At 32.3% G+C, this 18,292-nt stretch overlaps 1 protein-coding gene across 9 annotated transcripts in view; it reads right to left on the minus strand.

Annotated features, from left to right (window-relative positions):
* ADK (adenosine kinase) overlaps positions 1-18,292 on the minus strand; it is a 496,766-nt gene that overhangs the window by 215,455 nt on the left and 263,019 nt on the right. For all 9 annotated transcript variants that reach the window (XR_014253411.1, XM_082424930.1, XM_082424929.1 and 6 more), the window contains 2 exons: positions 12,317-12,489; positions 9,315-9,423 (listed from right to left, as the gene is read on the minus strand). Coding sequence is in view for 8 of the 9 variants with exons in the window: in XM_082424930.1 (XP_082281056.1) it covers positions 9,315-9,423; positions 12,317-12,489 (282 nt within the window). In the remaining variant the exon portion in view is untranslated. The remainder of the gene's footprint in view (positions 1-9,314; positions 9,424-12,316; positions 12,490-18,292) is intronic.

Here is an 18,292-nt window from a genome sequence, read left to right on the forward strand (position 1 = left end):
TATAATTGGAAACCCAGTGATAAGGTAGATATTTTGTCATTTTTTTTTAGTTGGTAGATTCATCAAGATTCTCCATGCCTTAGAAATACTACCACTTCCAGTAATGATAGTTATGGAAATTAACATGGCATGTCAGAGATGGTTCGCTGAAACCTTGCTTTAGTTCTCAGAAATATGGCTTTATAAGACTGGCATGTTTCAGGATTGCTGTCAGGATATGATAATTTAACATACCCAAGGGTACACTAAGTATTATGGAAGCATCTGTGAAACTAATAAGTCAGTGGACATTCCGATTCTTACCAATGTCTACATACTATATTAAAAAAACTTTCCACAAAGTATAGTCCGAATTCGGCTCATCTGAGGAAGTAAAAATGTTACAGTCTACCTGAAAACATCACAATGACCACCTTGACAGACTGAAATAAAAATGACTTCAGGGAATATTTACAAAGAAGCACTAGCATTATTAGGTCTTTGGTTATATTCAGGTAATGAAAACATACAGATATTTTTAAAAGAGAGCAAATGATTCAAAGATATTTGATTAATTTTATAAATTCTGCTCTTCTATCACTGGCACTAAATACATCATTTCACCACTAAGTCTGATTCTCCACTTTAACATATTTTTACAAAAAACAATTCTTGACTGATATAAGGAAACAAGTATAGAGTCACACTAGAAAAGTTTTAGAAATCCAGAATGGACATTTTCTAATATGGAACTATAATTGGATTATGTATCATTTAATTCACTATTTACTATAACAGAGGTTCTTGACCTGGGGCTCCATTAATTAGCAGAAAGCTTTTTGAATCTATGAACTACCAAAAATTATATAAAAATTTTATGAGTAAATAAATTTTTCTGGAATGGTTCAAAACTCAGAAAAGATTAAAATCTACTACACTAAGCACATCAATCTACCTCAGAAACGCTAGTCAACATTCTTAAGCAAAATAATATTTTTAAGATTCAATTTAGTTTATTATAGCTGTCAAATGTTAACCTTAAAGGAGATACATATCTGTAAAAATAATTATTTTTGTAGGATGAGTAACAGAATATATGGTGCTCTTTTATTTTGTATATGTGCATCTTTCTGAAAAGACTGAATCAAAATATTTTTGGTGGGTTACTATACATTTTATATTTTATTTGATAGTGACAGTTTATGTCATGTCCCTTAAACTTAACAATAATAAAGTTGGTCTTAAATTGTTTATAGAATGAAGAAAGAAATAATACTTTGAAAAATGAATACACAAAATGACTAGTCAGGACAGCAGAGTTAAACAGGGGTGGGAGGTTACACAAAATTTATGTTTGGGCTAAGGGTATTATAGGGAAAGATGGGAGAGAGTTACAGGGAAAAGTGTTCAAGGGTTTATCAAAATTTAAAGAAAAACTTGTGTCAGCAATCTGTATAGAGTACAAGAGGAATGCATTTGGAAAAGCAGCAATCTATCTTTCAGAATATCTTCAACTATTTAGGATTTGCTAATGTTTCTAACTGTATCAGGACAATGTCAGTGAAAAAGTTAACATGAATATGTCCAAGTGGTAGAGAGAAAACACATGACAGACACAAGAGGTTAGAGTCAAATGAGCCCTGTTATAAAGCTGAGAAACCTGTATTGGTCTGAAGCTGGATAACAGCAAATATGGATTTAATATGCCTGAGTAAGTACTGGAAAGGAAGAACACTGTTTTCTCATTTTTCATCCCACTTTACCAAATATAATTTTAAAATCTTCATCTACTACATGTCATTCACCCAAATCAGAAAAAAAAAAATTAAGTGACATTTTAAAGAACTGACCCCAAAACATGGTAACATTGTATCTAGAACAAATAAATGAGAACAAAAGCTTACAAGACACTCTTTAGAGTACCTGCAAAAGAGAAAGAGGTAATAGGAAGAAAACAAAAAAGACTTACTATGACTTCCACTACATATGTCAAAGAACAAAGACAAAAATTCATTATTTGTCTAATTAGGAACAATTATATAATTTATAGCCATAATACCTGAATATCACTGAAACCATTATGAGATGTGGATACAAGATTGAATGCAGGGACCATGGAGAATAACTGCTAATTGGTACAAAGTTTCTTTTTGTGGTGATGTTCAAGTTCTAAAATTAGATTACAGTGATGGTTGCAGAACTCCATGAATATACTAACAATCACTGAATTGTACACTTTAAACCAGTGAACTTTACAGTATATAAATATCTCAATAAAGCTGCTATAAAGAGATTAAATCCAATTTAATTTATCTAGAAGAATAGAGACAACAGAACATATGGGTTAAATCATATTAAGCTATAAAGATTGTATACAGTAAAATATGTTAGAAAACAGATATACTTCTACAGATACTAGACTATGTCCAATTTATATACAATTTCAAACATGTGACAACTAGCACATAAAAATGTATACTGTCATCACAATGTCTATAAATTTTCCCTCTCAAAGATGTTTATTAAAGAGATTTAGTAAACATTTTCTCAAGCAATTGCTGAGTGGTCTGAAATATATAAATAAAGTAAACTGAAGTGTAAATATTTCAGTAGATGGTTTGTTAATTCATTTGAGGCTCTATATAAGAACCTACTGTCTTAATAACTAATTGCTATACATACGTTTATTTTCTTACCTTCTAAGTCAATTAGCACGTAGTGTGGTTTCCAACCTCACATAAAATTCCAAGACTTCATTATAATGTCACAAATCCAAAACACAAAAACTTCCAATCTTTATCTTTAGAGCCCAAAGCTTCTTTAATCAACACTCTTACTTTTCTAACTAAGTAAAAAGATTATTCTGTTTAGCTGAAAATAACCTTACTTTTAATATTTCATAGATTCCCTCCTCCTAGTAGAGAGTTTTATTTTTGACAACTGCTAAAAATAAGACTTAAGAAAAATTACAGGAATATAGGAGTAAACTGCTCAACTTGGAGAAAATATTTATCTATAAAAATTCAAAGTATTAGTCTAAAAAATGATACTGTTAGAGTTTAACTTGCCAGAAAAAAATTCTAGACAAACTGAAAATAAGTACAAATAGAATTTCTAAAAATCACATTCTTGTTCAAAAAATTTTCTAGTATGAATCAAAGATTATCTCTAATAAGGAAGAAGTAAGAACAGTAATCATTTGTGTAACTCACTGGACATCAGTAACATAAGGAAAATTTTTTTTAAGTTAAAAATTAAACTCTAATACTAATGCTTAAGAAGCAATACAATTAACAGTCTTTTTCTCTCTATATTATATCCAAGCTAAAGATAGACATTTTTACCACATAGTTTTGGGCTTTACTTGAAGGGGTATCAAATTGGTACATAAAACTCTAAATTCCTGCAAGACAAAGATTCATATATATACAACAACCCCCTTATCTGTGGGGAATACGTTCCAAGAACGCCAGTGTGTACCTGCAACTGCCAACAGTACTGAACCCTTTATATACTACGTTTTTTTCATCAGCACTATTCTTGCACTTTGTGGCCATTATGAAGTAAGATAAGGGTTATTTGAACACAAGCACTGTGATACGGCAACAACTGATCTGATAACTGAGACAGCTACTAAGTGACTAAAGGGCAGGTAGAGTACAGTGTGGGTATGCTGGACAAAGGACAGAGCAGGATGGCACAAGATTTCATCAGCCTACTCAGAATGGTGCACAATTTAAACTTATAAATTGTTTTTTGCTGGAATTTTCCATTTACTATTTTCAGGTTGAAGTTGATCATGGGTAACTGAAACCACAAAAAGTAGAACGGCGGATAAGGGTTGGAAGGAGGGGCAGGGGTTGGGTGTACTACTATACTAAATGTCAGGAATTATATACAAACATGTAATGCTCCAGATAGAAGGGAAAAAAACACATTTTTCTTATTTTATTTTTTGAATTTATAAATGTAATAGTTAATGTCACCTATAAGGATATTTTTAAAAATTTTTAAAAAGGCTTAAAAATTCACATTTACTCCCTAATGAAGTCAATGAAGCAATCCAGAATAGTATAGTCAAAAACCTGAAGTAAAAAAATGCAGAAATAAAGCCAAATGATGATCTTTGATTTGACCAATACAATGGGAGCTCCAATACATAAGCGTTCAAAAACTGCATTTAGAACACTGATAAAATGAAAAGTCAGAGGTAGTTCAACCATCCAACTCCTTAACTAATAATCTCAGAAGACTATTATGAAGATTAATAAATTCCAAAAATGCCTTGAATTCATTCATAGCTAAATGCTTTATAAAGAACTGTGACCTATTAAATCAATTATCATTCACAATTAAATAGCTTAAACTTAAAAAAAATCAATTTGTTTACTTATTTTGCCAAAGTATATTCATTATAATAGTACAGCGCTCACAAGATGATACTACAAAGGCTTTTTCTATGGTGTAATAAGGTTTTATGGCAACGAGTTTAAGTAATTGTCCATAAGTGAGCAAAACTTTTCTATTTTCACCTATCCAGATTTTTTTTTGGGGGGGAAGGAGTAGTACAAATCTCATACATATATATTAAATTAATAGGTATCTTTCATTTCCTTGTACATTGCTCTAATTTCTGTTAGGTCACCATTACGAGACAAATTCATTCCCTTTCATTAGAACCTTTCTCAAATTTTTTCATGACAAAGTTAGAATATTAGATGATACAATTTTGAACATAATCAAATGTCTTTTAAAATTCCTAATCATGTTATACTGTAGAGTATTTTTTAGTAAATGCTATCAAAAGAAAACCAAATCCTAAAAAAACAGCAATTCTATTATTTCATTATACATTCAATTTGTTATTCAACATTCACTGAAAAAATTTCTAATATGTAAAATTCCAAATAATGATCTCATAGACTAGATTTCTTATAATTTATCACCTCATTTTAATGAATTTAGTTATTGCTTTCACATTACTGACAAAGATATTTAATTGTGAGTCTAAGTAACAGTTCTACTAAGATAAATTATTACTCATGGAGTCATTAAGAATTTTAGTAGAAAACCCAACCAGGACAAACAAAGTGAGAGATGTAAGACCTAAATAGATGTTATTGATTACTGCTTGTCCTTTACATGCAAAAACTCCTATTTCTTACCAAATATGGGAACTCTATTCCTTTCCTCCAAGGTTGTACACTTCTCCAAACCATGTTTCCTCCAATTATCCATGATCATACCTCCCGTTATTCCAGAAGCATATATTAGTAACATTTAAAACCTTACCTTCACAAAAACTATATTAACCAAAATGGTAAGACTGTAGACTGAAAAGAGATAAAAGCGGTCAGATGGAGTTATAAATTAAAGACAGACAGGGTAAAGAAGATCTGTAATAAGCCACTGGAACTGGAAAAATCACAGAAAGAAGGAAATATGCATAGGAGTCAAAGGAAAATTCAAACTACTGGTCCCATATTCTCAAACAATTATTGGCAAACTATGATTCCCTGTTCTTCCATTACAGCGCCACAACTACTAAGCCTGTGTTCTTAATTTTGAATCAGTAAAAAAGAACACACATTGGGTGACAGTTTATGCAAAGTAAGTCACATGGCACTGGAAGCTTTTGTTAACCTATTTCTTAAATATCTGTTTGATCTCTAAAGTTAAAATTTCTCCCTATATAGGCCTAAACTTGCAAGATGATTAGTGTTTTACCATGTATTTGAAACTTGGAACCTTTTCTCATTAAAAAGTCTTTAGAAATAATGCATAAATTTCTGTGCCAAATCCCACTGTACTCACAATGTAGTCCAAAACACTATTAAGGACTGACTGACAATATTAGAAAAATTACTATAACATTAGTAATTATACATGGATGAACAGTTATCTACTAGCTAAGAGCTTTTAAATTTATTTTTAAACGATAAAGTGACAGCTAGAGATTTTATAGAATCTACAACAGTAATTTAGGGAGTTTCTTAGGTTGAATCAACCTTAAGACTGTTCAAATTCAAAGAAAAAGTCAGGCAATCTGGCAGAAATAGAGAGTCAGCTAAAAAAAAGGAGAAACAAAACCAACCAGGAAATTTCTAATTCCAACCAAGATGAAAAGAATGAGGAATGGATTTAAACAACTTACACAACTATAAAATTGGACAAAGTATAGGAAATATCAATTTTGAGAAATTGGACAATAATCAAATAAGGGGCAAGATAAGGTGATCCCTACAATTATTCAAACTTAATTCCTAGAGAGAATTTCCAGATTGCAGTCAGGGCAGAGAGAACCTAAACAGAGTCCAGTAGTCTCCATTCAGGAAAGCCAAGGTAGCTAGCACGTGCAAGGGCAGCATACTGGAAAGGAGAGAGCCATTTGAAGAAAGAGGTACAAAACGAGAACTCAAGATCTGCAGGACTTTCCCAAGTCTTTAGCACATGTGCATGAAGAAACAACCCAATGCCACGGCAAGAACCAGAAAAAAACACATATGATAGAATTTGCAGACAAGGGCATTAAAACAGGTGTTACAACTATATCCCGTAACTTTAGAAATGGCAGACAGCAACACGAATATGTAAAGCAGACAGAGCAGGAGTAAAAAAAAGGCCCAAATGTTTAAACACTGAAAATATAAAAATAAAATGAAAATAACTACAAATATCAAGAGGCAGGATGAAATTAGAGTGCTAATTTTCTCACTTTTCACAGCACATTAATATTGCTTAAAAAAGAAAATATATGGTTTAGAAATTTAATGGCTCCAATTTCCTCATCTTTTTCATAAACCTTTCCTAAATATCATAGTCTTAGAGGGCTAGTGTAAGAAATATTTCATATAAGAGAAGAAGCAGACATATGCCAATCTGATTATAAAGGTAAAGAGCAACTAAGATTTACGTTTTCAACATGTAATTAGCTATTGACATAACCAGTAATCCCTAAAAACCTACTAACAAAGAATTCAGTTTAAACATGGAAAAACTGAGTTTATATGCCGTAAGTGGGACACCTGCTATGAAGGTAAAAAAGATGTCAACACTTCATTTAAACCGAAAGAGAATACTGGTATATGCATATTCCATTTCAACTTTTTATTAGAAAAGTTTTTGCTGTGAATTGCAGATTCAATGCATTATGTGACAGAAAATGAGGAAGGTTTTGAATTTTCTTAACGCTTGTGACCATTATTAATTCATGGAAGAGTGAGAAGAAGAGTTGAGTATGTAGATCTACTTTATTTTATGTAATGCAGATAGACATCTTACTTATGGAAATGTGTTAGATATATTGAGCTGCTTCTTCAGATCAAGAACCTTTTGTATAAAGAGCTCCCACAATTTCAAGTTATTGAACCTCTGAAGTTTATGATGATGATGTAAGACGACTGCTGACACTACAGAACCTGAAAGTGTAGAGAAGCCAACCTGATTTCTTGAAATAAGTATAGACATACATATCTACTCTATCTAAATTTGCAGTTTTCTTATTAAGACTAGACTGGATGCTCTGAGCTGAAAGGGAATTAAAGATTTAAAAGAAATGCTGAAAGTCTGTGGAAATAATTTTACATTTCAGAAGAAATTTCACAGATTTTGATGAATAAGAAGTACGTTCTTAGTTGTTAGCAGAATAAATATTTGTTGAATGTTCACCAAGAATATACAGCATCTACAGCATCCCAAGTATCCAATATGAGTCTACTATTTTCAGAACTATTTAAAAATAGCCAAACTCTGAACAAACTATAGATTTACCTGGCAATGTGAAAGAGCATTCTTTTATGAAACAGCTGAAACAGAAACTAAGAGCTAACAGCTACAATCAGATATATCAACTGGAATACATTTTGAGACTTGTTTCTGGCTGAATATACCACACAAGTCTCAAAAGTAATTCAATTTTATTAATTTGACCAAAACTGATCACTCTACACTTTATACAAAACTGTACTTGAATAGTTAACACTACTATAAAAGTTCCATCCACCCAAAGTTGGCTAGATGAGTTATAGTTACATGATTGTTAAAACTATTAGCTGGTTGCAAGTTGGGTCTAAACTGCTACAAAAATTTCATTCACACAAAACTGGCTAGATGTGTTACATGTACGTAAGTGTTAAAATTATGACTTGTTTCCAAGTTAGCTCATTAATTTGGGGCCCAATTACTATATACTGACATACAAAGAGTTGTAATTGTCAGGATAAAAATATTTTTCTAACTTAATATATTGTCATGTTTCAGTCAGTACATATAACATAAATAACACCAAACTTTAAGCCATATGCTCTTTGACTTTCAAATGTAAGATGGCTGGAAGAAGAGATAACATGACTTTCCTCTATATAATCGTCTCAATGTAAGCATTTACTTGACCGTTATAAAGGGGTAGGATTTGCTATACAGAGGAATCAATAACCTTGTAAAGCCTACAGCAGTGTGCACATAAACATGCTGTAGGAGACATTAACACTAGACTGAAAGAAATAATTATATTTTCAATAAACATGTTCCTACTGGATAATCAATTTTTTATGCATCTTACCAGCTGTTTCACAGATCAGGTAGTAAATGGCAGCAGCTGTTATATCAAAACCGTATATGCAAATGAAGTGCTTTTAATTTTTCATAGGTATCTACTTAGTATTTGTGATGAGCCACATTTAACTCACATTAAATAAAAACAAGGTATTCATAGGGTGATTAATTCAGGAGAATTTTTAGTACAGTCTTATTTTAGAAATGAATTCTTAACCAATTATTTTTTATGCCAGAAGGCTTAATAATTCAAATTACATGTTGCCCATATTCTGATATTTAAAAGATTTGTCATGATCAATGTTTCTAAAATATTAACTTAAAAGGTGTCATGGTAATTACTATGGAATAAATAGTAATTAAGTTTTTTCATCAAATAAGCTCAAACTGTTTGCAGTGAATATTTATACTGCTAATAATATTTCCGCACACAATGCATGGCATCATTCACAACAAGTAGCCTAAAAATACAAAATATAAATTTCCAGAATTACTTCAAAAGACCTTAAGATTTAATATAGAATTTGATACTTGGTTTAAAAACATCTATGTATAATGTATGCAAAAAGAGGTATATTTGAAGGTAAATAATACAAATCACCTTACCACAGAATGATCATATTTCTGTTCTGTATTTGTAATAGTGAACCTAGCATATGCTTTGAGATGGGTAAAGAATTTACAGGATAATAAGAGACAATTATTTTTAAATGTACATCAGCTAACAACTATAATTTATAGTGTGAATATGTACCAGAAATTTGAATTAGGCAAATACTTACTGCTATATAATAAACTCTTGCTTTGTCTACCAACATCCAGTTTTTCTCCATATCAAGATGATTTTCCTTTTTATAACAATTGGCAGCAGCAAGATTAGCTACAAGGGATCTAAAACAACAATAACAAAAAGTAAGTAAGTTTTACATATAGTCAAACTTGTCTTATAACTATACAGTTAACTAAAAACATTTTTGTAAATTTTGTTTTAATTTTATTCTTAATTCTTCAAACTGCCGTACACTGATTTTAATAAATGTAAATAAAGTTACTTTTGTTTTGAAAACTTTTCAAGACTTCTCTGTTGCCTTTGAGATAAACAAGGACATTAATCCTTGCTCTAAATATCATCTGGTATTTTGAGAAACTGGCATTTAAGCTTCCTTTTGATACTAAAATGATAAAATTATCTACTTTCTACATTTTTAATAGTTCAAAATGCAGTTAAGAAATAGCTACTATGTAGTTACACACAAAAAAATATATATGCAACTAAAAACTTCAGTTTTCAAATATCTACACACTATCCACTGATATTTAATCTAATGCTTTAAAAGCCAAGTATGGGATTAATTTTACAAAACACACATATAAATGTAGACCATATTTACTATGAGGGATTAATTTTATTAATCCATTACATTTTACATTACATTACATAAAACCATTACATTTTATGGACTAGAATAAATTAAAATTAGTTTTCATAGTTGAAAACTCCCTGCGCTGTTCCAGTTTTGTAGCTGAAAATCTAAGCAGGATACTACACTTAAAATCTTGTTCCAAGTGCCACACAGAGCATTTTATTATGGCCCAACAATTATACTTAATACAATAATTATTTATGTTACAGACAAAGAAATAAAAACACTTTTCCCCCTCCTTCTGACCCACAAATTAAAAAAAAAAACTTGCCAATTTTTCAAATTTTTTTTTAGTAACAGTTGTGGTTAAAAACATCCCACAAATACATCATCTCATCACTTAAGATTTTGGTAATATGGCTAGATTCTCTTTTGAAAAAAATAAATCAATTCTCTTCCAAAACATGTATCTACTCACTCATATGCCATCTGACTAACTGAAGGATACATTCTGTTTATGCTCAATTAAATTAATGAAAATAAGAGTGATATTCATCAATACATGTATATGCAAAATAACTATATTACAAATTTAAGGATAATTAATTTATAAAAAATATTTTAGTAATCATGACTCTTGCAAAATGTTGACAAAAAATGGTTACTAAATAAAAGCAAATACTTCTGGTATGAGCTACTAAACTGTATTTTGATTAAAAAAAACTACTCTTTCATAGGAAACTAAATAGTTCCTCCAAAAGAAAATACAGGTATTCTTACTATCCAAGTATATCTATCTGGTTCAGAGTTTGTGGAGAATAAGAAGATTCTTATTCTGTGGATTAAGAAGAATATTCCCTTAACCTGAGTTTGGGACACTGGAAGTAAGAGTTCCTAGCTCTATTTAAAACAACTTATCCAAATCTATTAGGTTCCACAATTTGCATAATGAATTAGACAGCGAGGGTTTCCCTCAGTTTCTGACTTCCAATAGCACCTAATTAATACTGATCACCATAACCATTATATGAGTATATAAATTAAGCTGTTGAAATCTGGAAGACCTAATATTATCATACCTGTTCTTTAAAATAACAACTTAACATACAAAAACAATTTAGCAATTTTACTGTAGCCGGAGTGGTATCAGAGGCAAAAGTTGACACATTTCTCACTAATGGGAAAACTCTGCACCTGCCTACTAAAGTTGGTTTTTAGAAAAACTGAAAAGGGAAAAGGTCTAAATAAGTATATCTCAGTGTTTGAACTGATGGTTTTATTTATTAAAACCTTAAAATCATAAATTTCTCCTACACCCAAAAAATAAAGTTACAGGAAAGTTTGAAAATGGCTTTGGTACCCTAATTGTTTTTGAAAGTTATATTTTAGTTATTTAGTGACTACTGTCCAGAATAGTGTCAGGTCTTTAACATACATTTGAGAGGTCAAAGAGTGAGCAAAAACAAATGAGGTAAAAAGGAGGAATGGAGCAAGGGGAGGAGAGATAAGGGAGGAAATAAGGAAAAGAAGACAAAGAGGCAAATAAGAAAGAAGGGGAAGAAAGGGAGATAGGAAATGGTGGAGGACAGACAATATTTTTAGCTATAAGGGATGTAAAGTATCTAGTAAATCACCATTTTAAAAGAGATCATCTTTGGTGATTCTAACAATATAATAACTAGGAAAATTATTTTTTTTCCTTTCCAAAGGAGAAAAAAGCCCATGCTGATAAGCAGTATGCTAATAATGATGTTAGCAAAGCATGAATGTACTGAAGATATACCTCCATGTAGCTGCAAAAGGCACCAAAAAAAGCAATGCATGGAAGGTTCTGAGAGACAGAGTTCAAGTTCACACAAAGAAAAACTTTCTGATAAGCAAAGTTGTACAGAAATGTAATAGATTGTTTTTTGAGTGGTGCATTACCCACGACGGAAGTTGTTTAGTATGGACAGATGACTGTTCGCCAGAAATGCTTTAGATGACCTAATTTATATGAGGCTGGATATAATGTAATATTTTATATATGTTAAAAAATATATATGTGTATATATGTATTTTAATATTCCAATCTCAGGATATGTTGAAAAGAACATTCTTCCTAATGCCAGTTCGGCAAGAACCTAGCTACAAAACACTGAATAAAATGCGCTCCTTTTCTGACCCTAATTATAAAAAGTAGAGGCTGGACTAGATAATCTCAAAATTTTCATTTCATTACGCTTCATGAAGATAACAACAGGTTCAAGAAAGGTAAAAAAAAATTTTTTAAGGAAAAGTGATACTAGGAAGAAGAGTTTATTAAACATTAAAATCAATTACAAACATGAGGTCTAAATTCCAAACTCAGATTTGAATTCAGATTTTGAAAGTGGTTAAACAGTCAATTAGTACAGTGCTTCCCTTGAAATAACACTGACCTGTTGCCACCAGTGATGCATGCAGCACAAGTTCCTGTTGGCTGCTCATTCTGTTCATAGTAATGAGCGTCCACATGGGCTTCGGCAGCTTTTTTCTTCAGGATCTCCCCAAATTTATCTATCCCGATGCATCCAAAAAATGTTGCTGCTTTGTGTGGCTGCTGAATCATCCACTGAAAAATAGGAACATAAATAATTTTAATGGGTCAGAAAAATGGTACACATAGTTCAGTATTCTGCCAAGGATGGTGTCATAAAAGGGTTGCTTTGTTAGCAGCTGTGGCTGTTAGGAATGGAATTTCAATCCTGTATCACCACTTATGATAACAAATTTGATATAACAACCACATAAAATCTTATTATACTTCCTTCAGGGAAAGAAAGAGAACACAGTGGTTAAGAACTCAAAGTCATACAGACCTTAGGTCAATACTGGCTTGATACAGAAAAATAATACTGAGTCCAAAAGAAGTAGTGAAGTGCTGTCATTAAAAGCCCAGAATCTATACTGAATACTGTGTGGGTTCAAATCTTGCCTCTGCCACTAATTAGCTGCATAAGTAAGACCATGTCACTTAACATTTCTATGCCTCATTGTCCTCATATGTAAATGAGGAAAATAATTATAAATACACCTCATAAAGCTGTTGGGGAATAAATTAAGTAATTTAAGTTAATGTATATGCATTATGGTACCAGGCACAAAGTAGATGATGTAAGATGATGTATATTAGCTGTGGTTGTCACTATTATTGTACTTCATACATATATGTGTGCGTGTGTATATATACACATATATATATGCTAAACTACGTTCATGTTTAATAAGTTGTTTTAAAAACAAGTTATTGGACTTCACCAGTGGCGCAGTGGTTAAGAATCCACCTGCCAATTCAGGGGACACGGGTTCAAGCCCTGGTCTGGGAAGACCCCACATGCTGTGGAGCAACCAAGCCTGAGCGCCACAACTACTAAGCCTGTGTTCTACAGCACGCGAGCCACAACTACTGAGCCTGTGCTCCACAACTACTGAAGCCCGCGCGCCTACAGCCCATGCTCCACAACAAGAGAAGCCACCGCAATGAGAAGTCCACGCACTGCAACGAAGAGTAGCCCTCGCTCGCTGCAACTAGAGAAAGCCCTCGCGCAGCAATGAAGACCCAACGAAGCCAAAAATAAATAAATAAATAAATAAACAAACAACTTATTTATTCAGAAATAAACAGTATTAAAAATTCTAATTCATTAGTCTCATAAAACTTTAATTTCTTTGCTATAAATTAATCACACTGTATTTATTTTAAAATGCATACTTTTCACTGGTATGTTATCTTTTATAATTAGGCTCAAATTCCTGAGGTTTCTAATACTTGTATTAGTTATTGTAAACAGTATCTATTTTTTTCTAGGACTTTTTAGCAAAATACTCAATACGCAAAGTCAAAAGATAACAAAATCTTACATTACTTCCAAATATCTGGAGTATAAAAGAAATGCATGTATATTTAGTGTTAAAGGGATGAGGAAAGTAACAAAAGGTAACAAAGAGAAATCTGTAAGATAAAGATACAGTAACTGATGATCCAGTAGTCCAATTCTACTTCTAGGGATTTATCCTGAAGATACATGTCCACAAATATAAAACAACATATACAGAAGTATTCTTTGAGACATTATTTGTAATGGCAAAATGTTGGAAACAAAATGTCCATCCATAGAAGACTGGTTGAATAAAATATGATAAATTCAATCAATGGAATACAACACAACAATTTAAAAAAGAACAAGAAAAGCCATTTGAAATACAACAAATAAATGCAACATGTAATCATTACTAGATGCTGGACTGAGAATAAAATCAAACAGCTATAAAAGACTATTAGAATAATCACTGAGATTGGAATATCTATAATATATCAGAAAACAGGATTGTATAAATTCTAAATTTCTTAAATAGAGGATAAATACTTCAAAATTGTTCAGGGGAAAAAAATAAATATATATTTATTTATATAAAGAAAGAGAAAGCAAATGTTGAAATGCTAAAAACTGGTAGATCCAATGTCATTTTTCACAGAACTAGAACATAAAATTTCACAATTTGTATGGAAACACAAAAGACCCTGAACAGCCAAAGCAATCTTGAGAAAGAAAAACGGAGCTGGAGGAATCAGGCTCCCTGACTTCAAACTATACTACAAAGATACAGTAATCAAGACAATATGGTACTGGCACAAAAAGAGAAATATAGATCAATGGAACAGGATAGAAGGCCGAGAGATAAACCCACACACATATGGTCACCTTGTTTTTGATAAAGGAGGCAAGAGTATACAATGGAGAAAAGACAGCCTCTTCAAAGTGGTGCTGGGAAAACTGGACAGCTACATGTAAAAGAATGGAACTAGAACACTCCCTAACACCATACACAAAAATAAGCTCAAAATGGATTAAAGACCTGAATGTAAGGCCAGACACTGTAAAACTCTTACAGAAAACACAGGCAGAACACTCTATGTCATAAATCACAACAAGATCCTTTTTGACCCACCTCCTAGAGAAATGGAAGTAAAAACAAAAATAAACAAATGGGACCTGATGAAACTTAAAAGCTTTGGCACAGCAAAGGAAACCATAATAAAGATGAAAAGACAACCCTTGGAATGGGAGAAAATATTTGCAAATGAAGCAACTGACAAAGGATTAATCTCCAAAATTTACAAGCAGCTCATGTAGCTCAATATCAAAAAAACAAACCACCCAATCCATAAATGGCAGAAGACATAAATAGACATTTGTCCAAAGAAGATATACAGATCACCAACAAACACATGAAAGGATGCTCAATATCATTAACCATTAGAGAAATGCAAATCAAAACTACAATGAGGTATCACCTCACACTAGTCAGAATGGCCATCATCAAAAAATCTACAAACAATAAATGCTGGAGAGGGTGTGGAGAAAACGGAACCCTCTTGCACTGTTGGTGGGAATGTAAATTGATACAGCCACTATGGAGAACAGTATGGAGATTCCTTAAAAAACTAAAAATAGAACTACCATATGACCCAGCAATCCCACTACTGGGCATATACCCTGAGAAAATCATAATTCAAAAACAGTCATGTACCACAATGTTCACTGCAGCTCTATTTACAATAGCCAGGACATGGAAGCAACCTAAGTGTCCATTGACAGATGAATGGATAAAGATGTGGCACATATATACAATGGAATATTACTCAGCCATAAAAAGAAACGAAATTGAGTTATTTGTAGTGAGGTGGATGGACCTAGAGTCTGTCATACAGAGTGAAGTAAATCAGAAAGAGAAAAACAAATACCGTATGCTAACACATATATATGGAATCTTTAATATCAACAACAACAACAAAAAATGGTTCTGAAGAACCTAGGGGCAGGACAGGAGTAAAAATGCAGACGTAGAGAAGGGACTTGAGGACACGGGGAGGGGGAAGTGTAAGTTGGGATGAAGTGACAGTGGCATGGACATACGTATACTACCAAATGTAAAACAGACAGCTAGTGGGAAGCAGCAGCATAGCACAGGGAGATCAGCTCGGTGCTTTGTGACCACCTAGAGGGGTGGGATAGAGAGGATGGGAGGGAGATGCAAGAGGGAGGAGATATGGGGATATATGATATGTATAGCTGATTCACTCTGTTATAAAGCAGAAACTAACACACCATTGTAAAGCAATTATACTCCAATAAAGATGTTAAAAAATAAAAAAAAACAATAAAATAAAATAAAATGAAAATTGGTAGATCTATGACAGGTATACAGAAGTTCCTTTTACTGTTTTTTATACTTCTATGTAAGTTAGAAAATTTTCAAAATTATAGGATGGGTTAAAGATATTGTAATGAAATCAAACATTCCATTTAAAAATAACAATAATTTAAAATTAGCTTATTCAGTCTTTAATATTATCAATCAATTTATTAAAATGAGTCCATCACATGAAGCAGTTAATATCTTAAAATGCATCAATATCCATACCTAATAGCTTTTAAATCCTTTAAACCATGCTTAGGTAAATAATACATTTAACAGTAGAAAATACCTGTATGTTGTTCTATAATTTACTTTTATTCATGTAGAAGCATGGTTAAATGATGAACCATGTGTGCTTTAGGTAGTAAAATAAAAAAAGGCAAAGTCAATAGCAAATTTTACTATGATTATTAAAATAACTTAAAATGCCATCAAAATAAAAGGAAACATCAGTGAAAGTGATGTTATTATAATGTAACTCAGCCTAATTATAATCAAAGTTCACATGTTCTAACTAGTCTGAAAAAAAGGGCTATATCAACTCACTATCGGGCTTAAATCTGACTTTCAACCCTCCCATAAGCAGGATTTAAATGAATTGAAATGTTTCCTTTACAAATCAATACTACTTGAACCTGCAAGACAAAAAAATGGACAAATAATAGAACTATTAAGCAGGTTGTTGTAATTCCACTATTGAGTATTGCATCACAGGAAACTGGCTAACATTCTGGAAATATCTGATTATCAGCATACTAACAAAATATGATACCTTTACTCTTGATCAGTGATTTCCACTCAAAAGTTAGTCAATCTAAAATGAAAGTTTAGTAAGCCAAAGCAGACACACTAAAGAAACAGAAGCAATGTTCACTGTTCAAAGTACTCAGTAATCTAGCTGAATAAATCAAGATGCTGTAATCAAGAAAGTTCAAAAAGATTAAAAATATAAAATTTTAAAAAGTTTATAAATAATTAAAAAAATTTTTTTAAATTTTATTTTATTATTATTTTTTATACAGCAGGTTCTTATTAGTTATCTATTTTATGCATATTAGTGTATATATATCAATCCCAATCGCCCAATTCATCACCCCCCCCACCACTTTCCCCCCTTGGTGTCCATACCTTTGTTCTCTACATCTGTGTCTGTATTTCTGCCCTGCAAACCAGCTCATCTGTACCATTTTTCTAGGTTCCACATATATGCGTTAATATACGATATTTGTTTTTCTCTTTCTGACTTACTTCACCCTGTATTACAGTCTAGAGATCCATCCACGTCTCTACAAATGAACCAATTTCGTTCCTTTTTAGGGCCGAGTAATATTCCATTGTATATACATACCACATCTTCTTTATCCATTTGTCTGTTGATGGGCATTTAGGTTGCTTCCATGACCTGGCTATTGTAAAGAGTGCTACCATGAACACTGGGGTGCATGTGCCTTTTTTAATTATGGTTTTCTCTGGGTATATGCCCAGTCGAATTACCATATGCCCATAGTAGGGTCATATGGTAATTCTATTTTTAGTTTTTTAAGGAACCTCCATACTGTCCTCCATAGTGGCTGTATCAATTCATATTCCCACCAATAGTGCAAGAGGGTTCCCTTTTTTTTTTTTTAACACCTTTATTGGAGTATAATTGCTTTACAATGGTGGGTTAGTTTCTGCTCTATAACAAAGTGAATCAGCTATACATATACATATATCCCCATATCTTCTCCCTCTTGCGTCTCCCTCCCACTCTCCCTATCCCACCCGTCTACGTGGTCACAAAGCACAGAGCTGATCTCCCTGTGCTATGTGGCTGCTTCCCACTAGCTATCTATTTTACATTTGGTAGTGTATATATGTCCATGCCACTCTCTCACTTAGTAACAGGGTTCCCTTTTCTCCACACCCTCTCCAGCATTTGTTGTTTGTAGATTTTCTAATGATGCCCATTCTGACCGTTGTGAGGTGATACCTCATGTAGTTTTGATTTGCATTTCTCTAATAATTAGTGATGTTGAGCAGCTTTTCATGTGCCTCTTGGCCATCTGTACGTCTTCTTTGGAGAAATGTCTGTTTAGGTCTTCTGCCCATTTTTGGATTGGGTTGTTTTTTTTTTTTAATACTGAGCTGCATGAGCTGTTTATGTATTTTGGATATTAAACCTTTGTCCATTG

This window comes from Balaenoptera physalus (assembly GCF_965194825.1).
Source record: "Balaenoptera physalus genome assembly, chromosome: 14".
Classification (NCBI taxonomy): Eukaryota; Metazoa; Chordata; class Mammalia; order Artiodactyla; family Balaenopteridae; genus Balaenoptera; species Balaenoptera physalus.